The following is a 19,131-nucleotide window of genomic DNA, read 5'->3' on the forward strand; positions in this document are numbered from 1 at the left end:
GTGAACCATCTTCCGTGTTTTTTAACTTCAAAAAGCATGCTCTCATGAAAAAATAAAAACCCAACTAGTTCTTCACTTTCATTCCATAGATGACGACGAAATATTTTGGAATGATTATCTATGTCATACTAATGAATGGTGCTTAGAAAATGAAAATCATTAGATGGAGTTGAAATAGGAAAACAGAGAAAAAATATTTCTTTAAGGTAGATTTTCGAAGCAAACGAATTAAAATGTCTGAGGTCCTTCACCTAAGTTTGTGAGGGAAAAACTGTTGTTCAAACATTCAGATGTTTAGACTATAATTGAAATGGACTATCTGTCGCGCACCTTTGTGAGGCATCAGAATATTGAAAGCAAATATCTTACTCAGGCACATCCCTAAGCAATATGATCCCAAGTTTTTAAAGCTCTTGGTAATTATTTCTTAGTAGTGAGCTTTGCAAACATTTATTTGCAAGTGAAATCAGCCGATACCAACAATAAGCAATGAAATGAGCAGTTTGATCATCATCACATAAATCTTATAGTTCTTCTGATTGATATACATCCAGAATTGTTGAAATGCCTTGAGAACGGCACCGTGAAGACTACTGGTAGGACAAAACAAATAAAAAAGAACTTTCTGATGACAGTCTCGTACATGTAATCCCTGTATGCAAGATATAGAATAATTTGCTTTTTCGTTTGCTCATTGAGTGTTCAAGCATCACTTTTTTGGCCATGTTTTGTTTTATTTTATGTCGAAGCTCATTGCTGAAACATTGTCACTTATCAATCCCCCCCCCAGTGGTGCAGTGGTATGTCTGCGAACTTACAACGCTAAAACCGGGTTTCGATACCCGTGGTGAGCAGAGCACAGCCCTTTGTGTAGCTTTGTGCTTAATAACAAACAAAAGACAACACTTATCAGTCATTTAACTGCTTTACCACAGTAGGCGTTCATTGCTTTATCTGTCTCAGAAGGACGTTTTAAGACTTTAAAATAGCTTTTCTTGCAATGACTACTTCGAAATCTGTCAGGCGATTCCTGGCCTGAGATGTCTTAAAGGATCTTCCCAATGAACAGATAGGGAGCCCTTAGGATCAAAAGATGCTGTTATTGTTTTTGCAGTTTCATGCCGTTGGTTTTTCCGAGAATTGAATAGCGGTTAACTTCTAACTGTGAAATGTTTCTGTCATTGGATTTGTTAGAAGTCTGGTGACTAGTAATACATACCCTATTAAATAATAGTTGAAGAAAGCTTCATATTAGCAACGTTTCTTGATTTTTTTCGGGCGTTGCCCTTTTTGGTAAAGGAGTCACTTGATTTTTTTGTAATGTGGAAGGGCCTGCAGCAGCTCATTATACTTTCAATTCCTTATGACCTGGTGATAAATTGCTGCCAGAGCTGGACCATCAAGAATTACATCCTTTACGAGTTTGTTTTTATCTTTATTACATGAACGTTGTCCCGAAAATGTTCGGTTTTTTTTTTATCTGGTTCTCAGTCCTAGTCTTACTCTGTTTCTGTATGTTGCTTCATTCGTGCAAAAGAGCTATTAATTTTTCATTGCAGTAGTGTTTTGCTCGAGTTTTAAGCCTAGATTTATCCCAAAAATGAAAAACGTTGTCTTTCATCGAAATTATACGATCTCTTGTCGTGCTTTTGTATGAAAAGGAAGTTCGGCCATAACTTTTTGCTGTAATGAAAGTCTGTTCTCAGAAAAAGCTAATTTCTTTATCGAACCAACTAACTAAACCTTTCTGTCCAATTTTACAATCTTTGATGGACCTATATTAGCCATTGTTCAGAAAAAAGAGAATTTGCAGCAATTGTTTCAATGAATCATGTAAACTGGAAATTTACTTATTTAAAATTTTTAACAGGAAGCCCTTTTGAAGTAGCTTGTTTTAAAATTGCTATTTATAAACTATTTGAACAATCTGTAAAGCTCTAAATTAGCAGATTGGTCAATGTAAGGTTGAAGCAAAGAGGAACTAATACATGGTAAGTACCAGGCATGTAAGTTGTTACGCGCTATATAAATTTGCGTTCTTTAAATAAATAATTGTTGATTCAGTAAAGAACAAACAAACAAAGAACATTTTATTTAATTTTTTGTAGATTCCTATTTTATTGTAGTTCATGACCTCATAACTAATGACTTTATTGAATATTCTTTATATATAAAGCTTAGTATTTAAAATGTTGATTATTTATTGTGGATAATTCGTCATTTTATACATAAATGATTTGACTGTGTATTAAGGATTTTTAGAACCGCTGCGAATTGCTTCATTGAAATAAGTATCCAAGCTGCTGCTGTTTTTTCACTAATTACTACTTATTGTAATGCAACGAGTTTCCTGCTGCAAACAAAACGTACGACTATACACATAATCTTTCATTTTATTTTTTATTTAGGAAACCTTCAAACTGTCATCAAGTCTAAAACTCAGTCTGTAAGGTTAGCTTAATCAGTGGTTTGTGCAAGCCTTTTCTGTTTGGTGAACATGATATTTTCATGAACTAACCGTTTTGTAAAACATAATAGTTGCAAATAGCGATTGCTTGAACAACAGGGCTTTTCGGCTGTTGAATATAACAACAACAATTAATTAAAACCTGTTTTCTTCATCATCCCGATCCATAAATGAAACAACGTTCTTATTTTTAACGTGAAACTATGTCGCAAGTAAATTATTAGTTGGTATTTTTCCTTATTGTTTTCTTTGACTATTTACCCAGAAAAACAAATATATTTAAATGCGTTGTTAAAACTTCTTACCATGGTAGCATTCCTGTCTTTGCCAAAAATAACAATACTTTTATGAATCTTACTAAATAGTTTTTGTCCTTTTCTATTCGTTTTTCATATATCTCCAAATATTTCTGTTCTTTTCTCTAGGCCATTCTTTCATAGCAGTATGGTTTCATAAAATGTTTGACTGTAGCTATCAAGTTTTTTTTAATTAATTATATATATGTTTATTAAAATAAAGTGTATACGATTGCTATGTATTTGGTTACTTTTCTAAAATATCGAGCGTAAAGATGTGTGGATGTTGCTTAGCTTGTTGATTATAATTCTCTCTCCATTTCCTTAGTAAAAATTCCAGTCTTCTGGATATTCTTTAACTTCAGTATTTTTTTCCCAACTCAAAGCAGGAATTTTTCCTCTAGTGTTAAATCCCTATTCATAGGTGATGTTCTCTGAACATTACCTAATTATTTAGTTTCTTTTTTCTGCCTGTTGAGTTCTACCAGTTCAAATCAACTAAATTAATTGAAGTTTGATGCACTCCTAGTTGAGAATTATCATTAATCTTTGAAGTGCTATCTAACCAGAGTTTCGAATATTTGAAGTTAGTACATTAAAGAACACGTTGATTACATAAAAAATAAATCTTTGGTACGATTTCATAAAGGAGAACTCATTCTCTTCTTACCGGAATGTGAAGCTGTGTATGTGATGGTTTTATATTAATATGTCGCATTTATACATTAATGACTGCACTAAACTCTTCATGTAAGTGTTTTTACTACAACGTTAAATTTTTATTATTAATGTAAGAAAACTCTTGTAACTCCCATCAACTTCTTTGTAATCGACTGTACTTTCAGTCTTATAAATATTTTTACCACAAAACTTTCCACTGTATCGAAAGACAAACTCGCACTCTAAGTGTGGTTTAATTCGTATTTTTAATGATGTTGTCCATCTTTGAAGTAAGGGACTAACTCTCTAAGGATTGATATATACAGTTAAGAATGAATGGTCTTACGTGATATCATGTTCAACAATCTATTTCATTATCGTTCAAGGTATTTTTAGTTTTCTAACAACTTCTTACATGAATAAAATATATCTCAATAAATAGAATGTATAAACTTTCAAACGAAACCTATAAGGTTAGGGATTATTGGACCAGTTTACTAGTTGATATTTCCAAAATTAAAGACACATTAGAGAACTAACGTAACCTTTACTGTGCCCATTTTCAGACTGTTCCACGAATGTCTAGCGTCAGCATGTAATCGAACATTAATGAAGTATAATCGTCAAATATGACAACGTTAAAACCATTCTCAACTGCAAGCTGGCGCAAGGTATTTTTTGTACAAATATCAAAATGTTTATTGTCCAAATCCTGGATATGCGATAAAACTAGAGATATTTAATGTAAAACAACTGTGTATTTTTTTTATTTTCATAAAAAACATTGGACATTAACAATGTCATTTCATAATCAAAACACAGACTCTGGCATACAACAGTACTCGTGCAGTTAGTTGTAATGGTGGTGTCATGTTTGATACATTACTAATGATACCTCTAATGATTAATCGACGTGATAGTTACAGTATCTGGCTCATTTTGCAGTACTACAAAAGTGAACACGTAGAAAATTTTTTTGTTTTTCAAAAATGAGCAGATTTATTCAAGATGTACATATGTAACTTTCTGTAGAAATTGTTGGAAGGAGGACTTAAGTAAATTCTGCATCTTATTGTATTTAATTATTTCATGCATTATTGTATAAATACACTTGTATAGGATTGGGCCACACTTAGGTTTCATGGTAAAGTTAAATAATTTACGACATGTCGGAAGATCGTATGGTACTGAAAGGTTTACATGACATGAAGGCAGTTATACATAAATATTTGCATAGTCGTCTGAAGGAATGTATTCTTTATATCTTGTTTAGTTTAGTAACACTAAGAAATCCATCACACGAAATAGTCACGAAGATGAATTTATTTCATACGACTCGCTTGTTCTCACAATATTTAAATAATACATTTTAAGTGTGAACTACTTTCATTGGATTAATGCTGGGATTTATAAATTTCTATAAATCTTATAAAATGGCTATAAACAAAAATCTATATATAATCGGTTTTGTTGAATCTTGAATAATAAACGGGAATTACTGTTTATATTGGCAGTTAGCAGTTATTGAAAATAGAAATTTGTATTCTGTGGAAGGAATGAGATTATTTAGAAATTTTTTTCCTGTTGTCTTAAAACATTATTCATTCGCTTAGCTAAAAAAAGATCCAAAATACTCTTCCAATTTTTATATATATATATATATATAGAGAGAGAGAGAGAGAACGAAAGAATACTAATAACATCATTTTCTTGTCGCCATTATTATGCATTTTGTTTCAAAGTGACTATATTTTAGTCTAACCATTTAAAAATGTATTGTTTTGCTTATTTTCAATAAGGTACATTTTTACAAAAAAAGTTTTAACTAAGTTTTTTTTTAATTTAAATTTTAAGAAATCTTCAAACCCTACAATTGGTTATTCATATCTTTAAAAACAGTCGTATTTTTCGCTAATGTTTCTGGCAAAGTTTTGATCAACTTTTTTATAATTAACCGCTAGAAAAATTATTAAGCATATAAAAAAATTCAAGTCCATCAGTCATTGTCATGTTATAATAATTAATTGGTTCTTAGTTGGAGTCTGCGAAGTGCACATGTAATGATTAAACAGATCTTGTGTTAAGTCCTTTGACACTGAAAACCGACAGCCGAGTCTTAAGAAAGTGTATGATTTCTGGTAATTGGACAACTCTATTGTTTGTAAAATAGGATAGCTGTCATTAAAGAAATTGTTTAACTGTTTTTAAAATCATAACTGTTGTCGAAAATATGAAATGGATAAGTAGATAGAGATCAAAAGATGCTGATTCTCAGCCTTGAAAAGTATTGCGTTCTAGAACTTCTCTCCCCTAGAACAGTTTCGCCGCTCTTTCCATATAAACCTAGTTGAGCGATACATCAATAACGAACAATCCAGTATGTCTTGCCCAAGAAGTTGACTTTTATAAGTGACGTTAAGTTGCAACAATCATAGAAGAAAGGTATGTCGCCAAAATTTACGCAAGTGTTAGGAGTTCTGAAATAAAGAAAGGATGACCTGCTATCCGTTGACGTATGTATGAGAGATGACGCTGGAAAATCTTAGTTGTAAATTTCTTATATTTTAATGTGAACTTTTTCAAAAGGCAGCTATTTGTACGGTGTGTGTTATGTTTAGAAACTTGAGTATATTTTGGCTCGTTAGTAAAAAATCATTGAATTAGATATTTTGATTGCTAAATTGTCGTAGACATATCTTCTACTCTACAAGAATGTGAGGTAAACATCCCATTAAGCTGCAAGTTTTGGGCGTAGTGTTTTAAAAACGGCTTTGCAGGAGAGGGTAAAACGTGGAGTCTCGTGCAGTTTACTGATTACTTGCCCAGAAACGAGTATTTCATATGACAGATATCATCCAGTCAAGTGCAACAGTGCTTTTTTTTTGCTCGTACGCCTCTTGTCCTTTGTCTTTTCTATATCAGAAGGGGAACCGATATAGTTTTCCTCTTGTTATAAATCTTTGTAATGATCGTTTTGGTCGCCTGGATGTCTCAAAAGGTTTCTCTGGGTCTGTATCGGACAGATTGATGACGAACCGTTTTTCCACGTCACTTCTGTATTAAGGCACCACATTAAATTTCATTATGAAAAGAAACCAACTGACAACAACTTCGGAGACAGGAAATACAAGCTCACAGTAGATATCGAACACAGCTTTTAATCGTCCAGGGCAGCCGGCTTTGAGAGAAGTACACAAAAAACGCTCTCGTTACTTCATAGCAGCTATTCTCATGCATTTTTCATGGCATTATGTGGTGGTGAAGAGTTGAAGGGAGGTCTGTCACTTGTGATAAATTGTCTTTCCATAGGAAGTTTCCTTTTCAGTATTTTGCGGAACTTCGTTTTGTTGTTTGTATGGATAAGTTTGCCTCTCCCTTTCACTGAATAGTTCCAACGTAAATTATTTTAGCGTGATATGGTTTATTTACATAGTTAAATTTTCTAAAGACCGCATTCAATCAAACAAAGCTGTTTGTATCCGAGGTTGTAAATATTTGTTGTTCGTCAGTCCTATTCTTATTCAAGTAGGAATAATAATAACAATCACTCGACTTTGCAGGGGGCATCATTTTGTGAACCCATGTTTAAAAAAGAAATCAATATATTAGGTATGCGAAATAAATTTACTCAAGTGTTTTAAAAAAATGATGAATGTATATTGATAGTGTGAACATGTAAAGTATCAGTGCTAGAACTCCTTATATTTTATAGTAATATATACTTCAAAGAAATAACTGTGCTTACTTCTTGTTATTGTACGTGTATTGGTTATTGCTCCACTAATCTAATGGTAAATTCCGACTTGGAATAGTATTTATTAAAGCACTGCTCATATGCTCATTTCGTTATACAAGTTTATTTTCTACCCTGGTTTATGTTATAATTTCTTAATAGCTTGTTACACATGCTTTTATTCGTATACAACAATTTTGCTAGCTTTAAATGCTTTCTAGATAATCGGAATGGTTGTGTATATGGGTTAGTCGATAGCACAAAGCAATCTCTTGACACGCAGTGTCATAATTTTGCTCATTCTCGTAGGTACATAAAATGATTCGTTGTGCTACAGATTTTCTGTTTGTAGAACTGTATAAACCACCTTTCGACTAGTGAGCGTGTACTCAATACATTCGTCTGCCTGTTTCCGTATTCTTTCGTGACTGTATAATAATACTTTACGTATCCAAATAGTTTCAAATGCATTGTGTTAGGATAAATATTTTGCGTAATACGTGTGTACAGTTTTAATACATATTATTTTGTTTCAGACGTGTAAACTCGAAGTCCTTCATACGGGGTATGAGGGTTATTATGAGTAGAACGTTGTTGATATCTGGAAGTGTTAACTTTTTCTGAACAAAAGATAAACGTTAGAGGGCAGCTTGATTTTAAAAAGCAAAAACTGCAGTAAAGGTATTGTTCAATCAAAACATCTATTTACTGTAGTCATTAGTCCTCCGTGAAGTTCTAAAAAAATACAATCAAAATAATTTGCTCGATATTTACTGGTTACTTACCAAATCAAATCAACTTGTGGTAAATAAACTGTATTTTGAACTAAGTTACGACAGACTGTAGTTGTAACTTTCCAATTTACGTCATGGTTTTTCGTTGTAAAACGGTTGTGACAAAGTAATACTTTGTTACTTTTAAAGTAAAACCATCATTTATTGTTTACATATCAACAGTGTATATTGCTATTACTAAAATAAAACCAAGTTTAATGTTTATGAATTTACTTTTAGTGCATCCTAAATGTTACCCTTAATCGTGATATATTATCACATAAGGATTTGCTACTTTAAAGTACTAATGTATGTTTGTTGATACTTGCAGCAAGACTGGTTATAAGTTAACTCGCGTCAATCTTTTCTGGTCAAGTACTGTTTTCCTGTGAAAACAGTATATAATGGCATTTCAATTATACTAAATGTTGCTACAAGCAAGGCATTTTTCTCAGTAACAGAACTCACCAGAGCAGCTAGAAATCAACACGAAAAGTCTTGAGTCATTTAAAAGACAGATCATTAGAGAAACAACTTCGTATAGGATAAAGCTGAGTTATTCTCTCTCTACACGTTTATTTATAATGGAGGATTATTGGTAAAATATTCTGAATCATACCGAAGCAATGGTTTAGATCCACGAAAATATCAGAATTGCTAAATGCTGTTCTTCATTTTAGAAAAGTGTTGTTTATACATTTTTACCAAGAGATGGCGCAAGTTTTAATGTACTTATCGTTATAATATGGCTCGAGATATGCCTGACAAATAAAAGTACTCGTATGTCAGTTAATTTATTCAGCTTAGCAGTTCGTGTGTCAGTATGTGTGGTTCCCACACTGTTACCGAAAAAAAAATCGTGCTCTGCACTTTCGGAGCTTAAATATGTTATAAGAATGACATTTCAGAATTAGGGAAGACTAGCCCAGGTAAACCTCTAGTAGCTTTGCGCTAAATTTTGCATAAAATTTCTTAAACGTGTGGTCTATTAAAGGAGAACTTGAGGATAAAGGAAAGAAATTGAAGAAATAGAAAACGCTAAACTGCTAGTTAACCAGAATTTTTAGAATATTTGTGTGAAAATTGGTTATTGTTGTAATAAATGGAATTCGTACCTTTTAAAGGCTTTAAAACAATACGTTTTTAAAATATTCTCTCTAGCTTGTAATGTAAAAAATACCCTTAATATGTTGAAGATATTACCTTCATTAAGTATTGCTGTTGCAGGTATTTTAACTATGAGGAATATGTATCACTTCTTGGAAACAATGACGTTTTGAGTTATTTTATGTTTTGATAAGAAAACGAAAAATAGGCCGTATTTTTTCCCCCAAGGATGATTTTCTGGCACAGTAACAAAGTATTGTAGGCAAAATTTGGAAAACGTCATTTCTGAGAACGGGATGAGTATTATTATATTCGAAGTTGATAAAAGGAAATTTTCGACATACACTTATAACTTTTGAACAGTGTATATGCAGCTATATCGCAGAATTAAAACATTGAAAATACTATTTGATGTTTTCCGGTAACTACCTTAAGCATATGTTACAGATAATCATAGGTATTGAAATACGATATTCAATTAAAATTTAAATCCCTGGAAGGCACTTTTGGAAAGAGCATAAAAGATTGCTAATAAATCCAGAATCCGTCCCGTGTTCTTCAATCGTGATAAAAGAAAAAATCCCATTGGTGTCAGAGAGAAAGGAATTTTAAAATTCAGATATTTCATTTGTTAATAAACTCAGTTAATCTCATCATCCATTGGCTGGTCCACATGGTACTTTGTAGTAAACTTTTTATTCATTATTTTTGCTCATGTTTTAGCTTCACAGATTTCATCTATTTTGGGGCATATTTCATGTCGTCATTTCCGGCCCCATCCAAAACCCTACGTATACAGAAAATTCACTCGGTCTTTCGACTTTAGCCATAGTTACATTACTGGTAGTTTGCGGATACCACCGGGTGTATAGCAAATGGAGCTTAACGACATGGCGACCCATTTCTGTGTTATTACACAACATATTAAAAGAAGATGAATGTCTTACGAATTTTTTCTGGAATTCTGAAGCTTGTTTCTGTTCTTCACTGCATGGCAGTCCACATTCACCTAGTCGTCTCTTTATAATTGAATGTGGTCCACTGTTTGAACCTGCAGTAAAGCCTTTTATAGTTCTTATCATAGGAGAGAGAATTCTGTGCACGTTATTTTTTCCTTTGCAAACCTTACTTAATGGCAGAGCTTTAAAACCTCTCGTCACGTGCGACATGACGTTTATGATGGACATAAATATCGTTCTCGCAGAAATTGGAGATTTGAGTCCAAATGCGATTGTTGCGGTTACCGTTTCCCCTGTGTAATTTTTTCCTTCTCTAAGGATTTCTACATCTTATCCGTTATTCCCAAATGGGGTAGCCATTTGTGTAAAGCAAGCAAGAAAAATGATCCACGTCTCTTCGCATCCAATACGGGGGAAACTATCTTAAATCCACCAAACACACACATAGAACTAACTCTACGCTGCAAGATCCATTTTAGGTAGAGTTTGGCTTCCGAAAGAAAGAAAAACTTGTTATAATAGCAATATTTTCTTTACGGTTTTAGGTCATTAGAATTTATTACTATTCACTCGTTTAGTTGGCCAGCTTCGCCGCCTCCTTGCCTCGATCGAGCCTGTCCGTTTACCGATTCTGCAGTTGAATTATATCTGTTACGGACAGAAATGGCAAAACTCTACTTTCTTGGTAATAGCAAAAGTGGTTGTTCGAGATTGGAAGTAGGGGTCGTCTCTTCAACTAGATTTTACAAGTTTGTATCTTGAACTTTAAAGTCTTATTTTTTTTTATGTAATTTGTCAAATATTTTCTCCCGTGTTCTGTATTAGAGAATGAGAGGTAAAATTATTTTTTTAATAACTTTTAAGAAACGTGCAGTTTAACCAAACATTTATGAACTTCCGCAAATCAACCAGAAATGTTTTGGAACTTGAGTTTGAAATGAGTAGATGATGATTGATAATGCATGCTGATATAATTCTACACCAGTTCTCCTCAATGTAATATATCAAATTGCACATTAACCAAACCTGCATATCTTTCTAATCAACCAGCTTAGCCCCCATCACACACACACACAAAAGAAGTGCTTGGGTATTTGTAAAATTTATTCATCAAAAAATTTTAACAAAAACTACAATTTATTTTTGTTAATAAAGAAGAAAACAAGCTTTATTTGATTTTTTTACATTTACAGTTTCCAGTTAGAATATTGCTTTTTTTTTGTTATAAATGAAAAATCTAATTTCATTTAAAATTCACATGTGATAAAAATAAACCTATTAATATGTCATTCCTTCCATTTTAATTAAGATTTGTTTTTCTTTTCCTTAATGCTACAATAATTTTGACAAGAAAAAACGCTAAAAGCAGAAAAACAAACTACTTTGAAAGAATACTTCCACCTTGCTTTGTAATTTTTTAAACAAATGCTACTAGTTTAATTTTTATCTGCTATTAGAATTTTATACTGATTTTACAAAAGTTTCAAACAAATGTTGAAAAAAGTGGAGTCCAGAAGCTTTTCCTAGAGCCTGTATCTAGTGTGTGATTATGAAATTATAAAGTTGTATGAAACATGCCTGAGTGAATACAAAACTTCGTCAGTTTCTTATCAGTAATACAACATTTAAAAGATGATGCAGGACACGTTGCAAAAGTTTTTCCAACAGATTTGTAATCGTTTTACATCACAACTACAGTAGGAAGTTACAAATTAGAGAGTTGAAAAAATGACAAGGTGAATTCTGCGAAGTCTTGTACTAACGTGTTGACATCACTATATCGCTAGAAAACACCATATTTTTGTGAACTGGAAATCAGTATGGTACGTATCTACAAACCAAAGTATCGCCACTCTTCAGTTCCAGTTCCTTCAGAACATGCAAGTATAACAAACGCATGTTCATGGTATACTATTCCCAACCAATCTCCCATAGACTTCTGTACTTGCTCAAGACTTTGAAAAGTATGTAAGTTAAAGTACATCGTTGACTTTAACATATTTATCAAAAGCATCATGTGGAGGAAACTGAAACACCAGTAATGGCTGAAGATTGTGTCGTCACCATGTGTTGTGAATACCCCGTCTATGTGTTTTCTCACACATTTTTGAGTTTGGAAAATAGTTTCATTGTTTAAAATATGTCGTCTTTCGTTGACATTTTTGGGTCTTTTGAAGCTACTTAGGATTTAATTGTTTGTGCTAATTATTTAATCATTACTATAAGGACATTACTGTCTGTTAAGTATATTGCCTTTCTATCCTTTACTTGATATTACTGTCTCTGAAATAGTTTTTCTGTTAAAAAAAACCTTAGTGCACATAACATTGTTAACCTTGAAATTTAGTTTACCATTTCTATTTGTGTGCAGTTTATCTCCTAGACTATTGGACAGGCCTTGTAAAAGGTGTAGTTTATAATAAAATTAGAAATTAGACTGATTGTGAAATACTTTGCAGCAGTTAAAAAATAATGGAAACTCCTTTTAGTATTTTATTTAAGTTGTACTGACTGTAAACTTGCTTGAGAATTTCTGGCGTGGCCACGTTTTTCCTTGTATTATTTGCAAGCAGTAGTTAATCATTTTGTGTGATTGTTTTGTGTTCATACGTCGTACTTTTCTGACATCAGGGAGTATGGTAATGAATGAAATGCCACTTGTTTTAGAAGACTTGTGCCACCATTCTTGACTGTTTGTTATTAAAACCTGATAAGGAACGATGCCTAGGTATTATATGGATATATTAATAAGTTACTCCGTTTTTCGCATCCTGTGTAGAACGTTTCCCTATATGCGCGACAGTTCCGAAAGCTCATAAAATTTCGTTTGAGACCTCATAAAATAATTACACTAGCTTGTTTGGGATTTGTATTTACACGTCCACGCCAGTCCTGAGACTGTTTTAGACGTATTGGATAAATTTTGGGCAACGTTGTGGAAATTGTGATTATGTTGCATTAGTTTTCTCAACCTACGAACTAGTTATCAGTGTTTTCGTGCTGATAGGCATTCATACAGCTGTCATTAGGTTCATTTCTCAGAAGGGAAAAAAGAAGAAAATTCTGTATCACGCATTAAAATTGACGTATTTCTGGCGACAACGGTACACGCATTGTCACAGTGTTTCCATATGGAAATCATTTGTGTATAGCTCTTTACCTTTACTTGACTTATTTCCGGGAAACGTAGACTATTGAGTATAGAACTATTAAAAATGTCACAAACTGCGAGTATTCCTTGAAAGAATTTAACATATAGATTTACCTTTACTTGAGATTTATACAATCATAGACAGAAAACAAGAAAATATAACGCTCTTAACTAGAAAAATGCGTAAAAATTTAGTGACGACCATTCATAGAACGTTGAAAAACATGAAATGAGATGTGTCATTAACTGAGTAACCGACTTTTTACCAAAATGTATGTTTGAAAAAAATTTCATTTATCGACGTTGCAAAGACGTTACTGTCATAGGCTTGTAGGTTAAAGTCACGGCGTTATTAATAGGATAATGTATGAATACATCATGCACACTTGCAGAAATAAAACCGACAGATGGCAGAAGTTTGGGTTAGTTAAAACTATGAATAGTTCTATGAACACGTGAGTGAAAACGAATGAGAATATGTCATGTTAATCACGTTATATCTGCCATAACCAGTGCCGACAAGGCTTCGCCTTTCTTCAAATACCAAGACGCCATTTATATGATCAGCTTTCGTGAAGAAACAACACTGCTATAGTATAATTAGATGCAAATGAATTGTAATTAAAATTACTTATTTACAAATCAGGTTATTAAGATAAGAATTAATAAATCTTAAATACTGCTTATTTATTTTTATTATGGAAAATGTTTAATATATATTTACGTCGGCCATCTTTAATGTTGTGGAGAACAAGTGCCTAAGAAGTGTTTGTGGTTGTTTAGACAGTCCGAAGCCTCACTTTATCTATATCAGAGGTTGAAGTGCTCGAATTCCCGCCACTGAACGTGCTAGTCCTTTCAGCCGTGGAAGGTTATAAAATACGGTTAATCCCACTATTCATTTGTAAAAGGGTAGCCCAAAAGTTTGTGATGGGCGAAATTAACTAGCTGCCTTTCTTCTGGTCTGCCATTTCTAAATTGGGAACGGCTAGAGTAAATAGCTTTCGAGAAACTTTGCGCGAAACTTTAAAAAAGGATAATTTTAATGTTCTTTTCTTTCATTTGCTATTAGATATTTATTGGACGTTGTAAGATACTAATCGCATACCTTGCTTTGTGGAATATAATAGTCTCACTTAAATGAGTAAGTACTTGGATATTTAAATTCAGACCCAAAAATATGTTCTAAAAAGATGGAAATTTGCCCAATTTCATGGATTTTATCTCCTTCCAGGGGGGAAAAGCCCTAAAATAGTCCATATACACCGTTAAACCAAACATTGATCAATAAATGCCAATCAAATACAGGAAGTGCCCGCTCCTCATTTATTTGTCTTTGGGCGATTGTTACTCGCAACTTCAGACGACTCGCTGCACGTGACACCCTTCATAAAGTTATGATGTGTGGAAACCAAAGGTAAATAACAATAAAGTAAAAGTACGCATTGTCTTGATGTCTGTCCGAACAAGAAAGTCATGTTTTGGTGTAAAACTTCGTTTGACTAGATTATTTATTCGTTTACAAAATTTGTATTGGCAGTATATATTACATTAAATACTTTTGTCAACTGTTGTTTCATTATTATTGAAGGAAAAGGGGTGAAAATTTTAAAAAACTTTGAACGTGATGAGAGAATTTTATTTTATGCTTAGTTAAATATAGGATACAGTTGGTTTCATATATATATATATCTTACCGTTTGTTGTTTTGTTTGTTTGTTTTTTGGTATTTATTGTTAGCAAAAGGTGTTTCTAAAATTTTAGGTCTCATTTTTAGTTAAACAAATTACTTGCGATTATCATAAATTACAGAAAGCAACAAATTAAAAATCATTTAATATAAAACTAGTTGTACAGTTTTTGTGAAGTGTTGTCTCAATCTTGTACGATTTTAATTATAGAATAATTAAGAGTACTGCAGTTTTGAGTTTGACATATTGAATCATGAGTTGAACACCATTGCAATGAGCTACGGTAGTCAGTGTTCCGTTATCGAAAAATTAAGTTAATATGTGCGTTGGTTGCGTTAATTGCTTAGATTAGCCCACGAATTGACGATAGATGATGTTTACTGTCTAGCGCAGATAGCTTTCGAGTAACATTACCAGAAATTCAACATATAAATAGCCCTTATATTGAGACTTGTGTTGTGATATTACTTTATATCTGAGTGCCACAGTAATTCATCACTGCATGTGGGAGTATTTGAGTAATATTACACAAGTAAGATTGACCGATTACCAGAGGATGGTGTAACATGCATGTTAGTTTATGTTGATTTGGGACTTTATTGAATATTAGTTTTAGTGATTTGACGCAATTAATAAACTTAACCCACATTTCTCTCTTGATTTTAGTTCGTACGCAGTTAGAAAGTGTTGACTCATACACCAGTGAAATTGAACGACCAAAGCATTAATCTAATTGTCAAACAAAACTTTCGTTTTTCTTGTTTCGATGTTATTTTGACATTTCGCCATTCGTTATCCTTCAATATTCAGTAGAAATTTGGATTATTTATGTGATTATTATCAGCTTGTGTTTGTAACTGAAAGACCATCATCTAGTTGTTGTTTGTATTTTAACACTTGAGATGGCTTAGTAGCTTTATTTTAAACTATGTAAAACCAATCCATCTCAAGTTAAATTTATGTTTCTGTCCAGTAAATATGCCAAAAATAAACATTTGATCACAAAACATTTATACGGGGCATTTAAAAGTGTGTTGATGTATATAGTGTGATAATCAAGACTGGCATATTGCATTGATGCCAGCCATACTGAATTTTGAACATTTTAACAAATTGGTAAATGTATGGAACACCCCTTGGCCATAGAACGCAGACTGTAGAATCAGTGTAGCAAGCGGTTATGTTACTGACGTGTTGAATCGACTCACGGAGAATGAAAAGACTAAAATTACAAGTTTCTGTGTCCTAGTCTAAAAATCACGCAATACAAAGGAAAACCGTTTTGTTGACTTGGAGGTACTGAGATTTCATTCTGTTCGATAGAAATACCAGGCGTGGTACACTTACCTACGTTTTCATTTAATATCTTTTATTTTGACCTTTCCTCTTCAGTACCTAAACTATAGAGTTAGTGCTGTTTGTAGTAGTTTACTATTCATTTCAGACATATTACTAAATGTTATTAGCCTGCTGTTGCTGCAGCATGTGTTTTTGTTTCTTTCATTTCTTTTAGTATTGTGTGACCTCAATTTTCATTGTTTTAAAAACAATGAGTATAATTCTTCTTGTTGCAGTTGGATGTAACAAAGACTACAACAGGTCGTTTTCCGATGAAGCTTTCCAGGTCAGGGAAGTGCTTGACACACCCAGTTACGGTTAGAAAATATTATATTTTACACTAACCGTATTTCTAAATCTTGTAAAGTTGGCGGTTAATCTCGTAACAAATGCAAAAACTAATTAATAGCTTTAACTTTAGCGCAGACTGTCCTGTCCATCTCTGGATTTCGGTATCTTGTAAACTACTTTTGAGATACTTTGACTCTATCATCTGATCGTTTACATTAGGGTTTGACAGTTAGAACATCGATTATAATGTTTATTAGCACGTATGTATTAATGGATTAGAAACAACGGACAAAACATCGTAAATTAATTGACCTTTAAGCCAAGTGTTTTATAAGATTCAATATGCTAAGTTCAGCCGTTGTAATGATAGGAAAAGGATGAAATTTCAATTAATAGGTATTCTATATTTTGTGATAAAACAAATATATCACTATTTGTGATATGTGAGAAAATTTTATGATCGCGTAACATTTAAGTTTTATCCTTTTTTTTTTTTAATGGACGTAATTTCTGTACGACGATTCTAAAATGTATTGGTTTGAATGATATGGTCATGGTAGTTCAGCACGTGAAGATTTAAATGTGAGCCATTTCTGTGACCTTGAGATGTCCGCTTGTCATCATATGAACAGAACTGAACTCCTTATTTATTTATAAACTTAATCGGATATAAGGTCGCTGCAGTGACCTTATTTGGCACTGTAGTGCGTCATCTCGTTAGGCTTCATGGTGGGTGAGATCAGCAGTGGGCACCGAATTTTTTTTATTATTATTATGGACACCCCTAAAAAAAAACCAAAAAAACAAGCATAACAGCATAGAGAAAAATCCGACTACTGGCAAACGATCATGCATTGATGACTCTGTACGGTCAACTCACAACTTTAATCTGTGCCGCGATTTTTAACTATATGTTCTTTAATTGAAAACCCCTTAGGGTAGATGTCTCCTTTTTTTATTATTATTCAGTAGGGTTTTAGAAGGGCTTGCTGGCTCTCCTAAATCGGTAAAAGAATCCGGTCTGGGGACATTTTAGTGGAAACATCTTCATCACAACATTCCAAACTCTTTGAAATCATAGGCCATTGGGGATATACCTATTGAGGTTACTCCTCATTCTACTTTGAATTCTTCCAGAGGAGTTAAAGTTGAGAGGGGTTTAAAGACCATTCCTGAGTCAGAGATCCTCGTTGGTTTCACCAGCCAAGGTGTTACAGCCGTGCGCCGAATTTTTACTCGTACAGACTGGATAATGGGGCCGACAAATGTTCTAATATTAACATTTACAACATTACGGCCTTGTATTCCTAACCCTGTTAGATGTTTTCATTGTCAGCGATTCGGTCATTCGAAAGCATCTTGCCGTGGTTCATTGACATGTGCCCGTTATGGTGGTAAAGACCATGATGCTTTTGAATGCCAACTAGAACGGCATTGTATTAACTGTAATGGCCCACATCCTTCCTATTTTGCTTCTTGCCCTAAATGGGTAGAAGAGAAAGAAGTACAACGTCTAAAGACAGTTCACAATATTACTTACCCAGAGGCTCGGAAATTACTATTCCCAATTCCTTTTCGGACTTATGCTGCTGTAATCCGTTTCACTGCTACAGTAGGAGTCCAGACAGACCTTTTTTTTGCCTCCTACAGAATCCTTAATAGTGCATCTTAATCTAATACCCTCCAAAATCAACAAAGTTAACGAATCAGTACCCACTTCTATTTCTGTCTCAACCACATCTTCCAGCCATTGCCCAACTTCACATTGTTCAAGCCCAGTTGTTTCCATGGGGTCTTTTCTCTCTTGACACCCCAAAAATTAAACCATTGGTTCACGCCTTCTATCACTGGAACACATATCTACAAACACTTACCTGCCTACTCGAACCAGAGCAGGACCACTAGAGAGTGACTGACCCACATCCAGTAAAGAAAAAAGCGCAGTCGCAAACAGAAGGTCTCTGTGCCATATTCTCCTCCAAAATAAATAAAAATGGCCACACTAATACAGTGGAACTGTCGAGGTTTTCAGTCAAATGTGAATGACATCAAGGATTTGATTGACTTTTATCATCCCAAATGTCTTTCTTTATAGGAAACATTTTTAAAACCTACTAATACAGTTAGAATTCGACAATACTCTTTATACCGAAATGACAGGTCATGTGTAGGACAAGGACATGGGGAAGTAGTACTGCTAGTTGATCAACATATGCCCACCTGGTCCTTGTCATTGAATAACTTTTTGGAGGCTGTAGCCATCCGTATCTCCTTGGGTCGTACCATCACTGTTTTCTCTCTGTACCCTTACCCCTGGAAAAAATTATCATCTATCAGACCTTGATGCTCTCATTGAGCAACTGCCAACCCCCTTTTTAATCTTGGGGGATCTTAATGGGCATAGTCCCCTCTGGGATGGTTCTAGTATTGATGTGATGGGTTGTGCTATATAGCATATGTTCCTGAATCACACACAATCTGCCTCTTTAATACTTGCTCTTACACTTATTTCCTTGTACCCAGTCAGTTATTTACTGCTATAGATCTTTTTTATTTGCTCCCCTTCGCTTTTCACTCGCTCTCCTTGGGAGGTTGACATGAATCCACGGGGTAGTGATCATTTTCCTATCATATTAAGAGAGTTTGGCTGTGGGCAGTGCCACCT

The 19,131-nt window shown here is 33.6% G+C and overlaps 1 protein-coding gene across 50 annotated transcripts in view; it reads left to right on the plus strand.

Annotated features, from left to right (window-relative positions):
- The window catches only part of LOC143222798 (CUGBP Elav-like family member 2), a 316,460-nt gene that overhangs the window by 248,505 nt on the left and 48,824 nt on the right, over positions 1-19,131 (plus strand). For 17 of the 50 annotated variants that reach the window (XM_076449788.1, XM_076449785.1, XM_076449792.1 and 14 more), the window contains one exon: positions 16,412-16,492. The exons of the other annotated variants lie outside the window; for them this stretch is intronic. In XM_076449788.1, the coding sequence (XP_076305903.1) occupies positions 16,412-16,492 (81 nt within the window). The remainder of the gene's footprint in view (positions 1-16,411; positions 16,493-19,131) is intronic. 50 annotated transcript variants of the gene reach the window in all.

The sequence above is a fragment of the Tachypleus tridentatus genome, chromosome 8, assembly GCF_004210375.1.
Source record: "Tachypleus tridentatus isolate NWPU-2018 chromosome 8, ASM421037v1, whole genome shotgun sequence".
Lineage (NCBI taxonomy): Eukaryota > Metazoa > Arthropoda > Merostomata > Xiphosura > Limulidae > Tachypleus > Tachypleus tridentatus.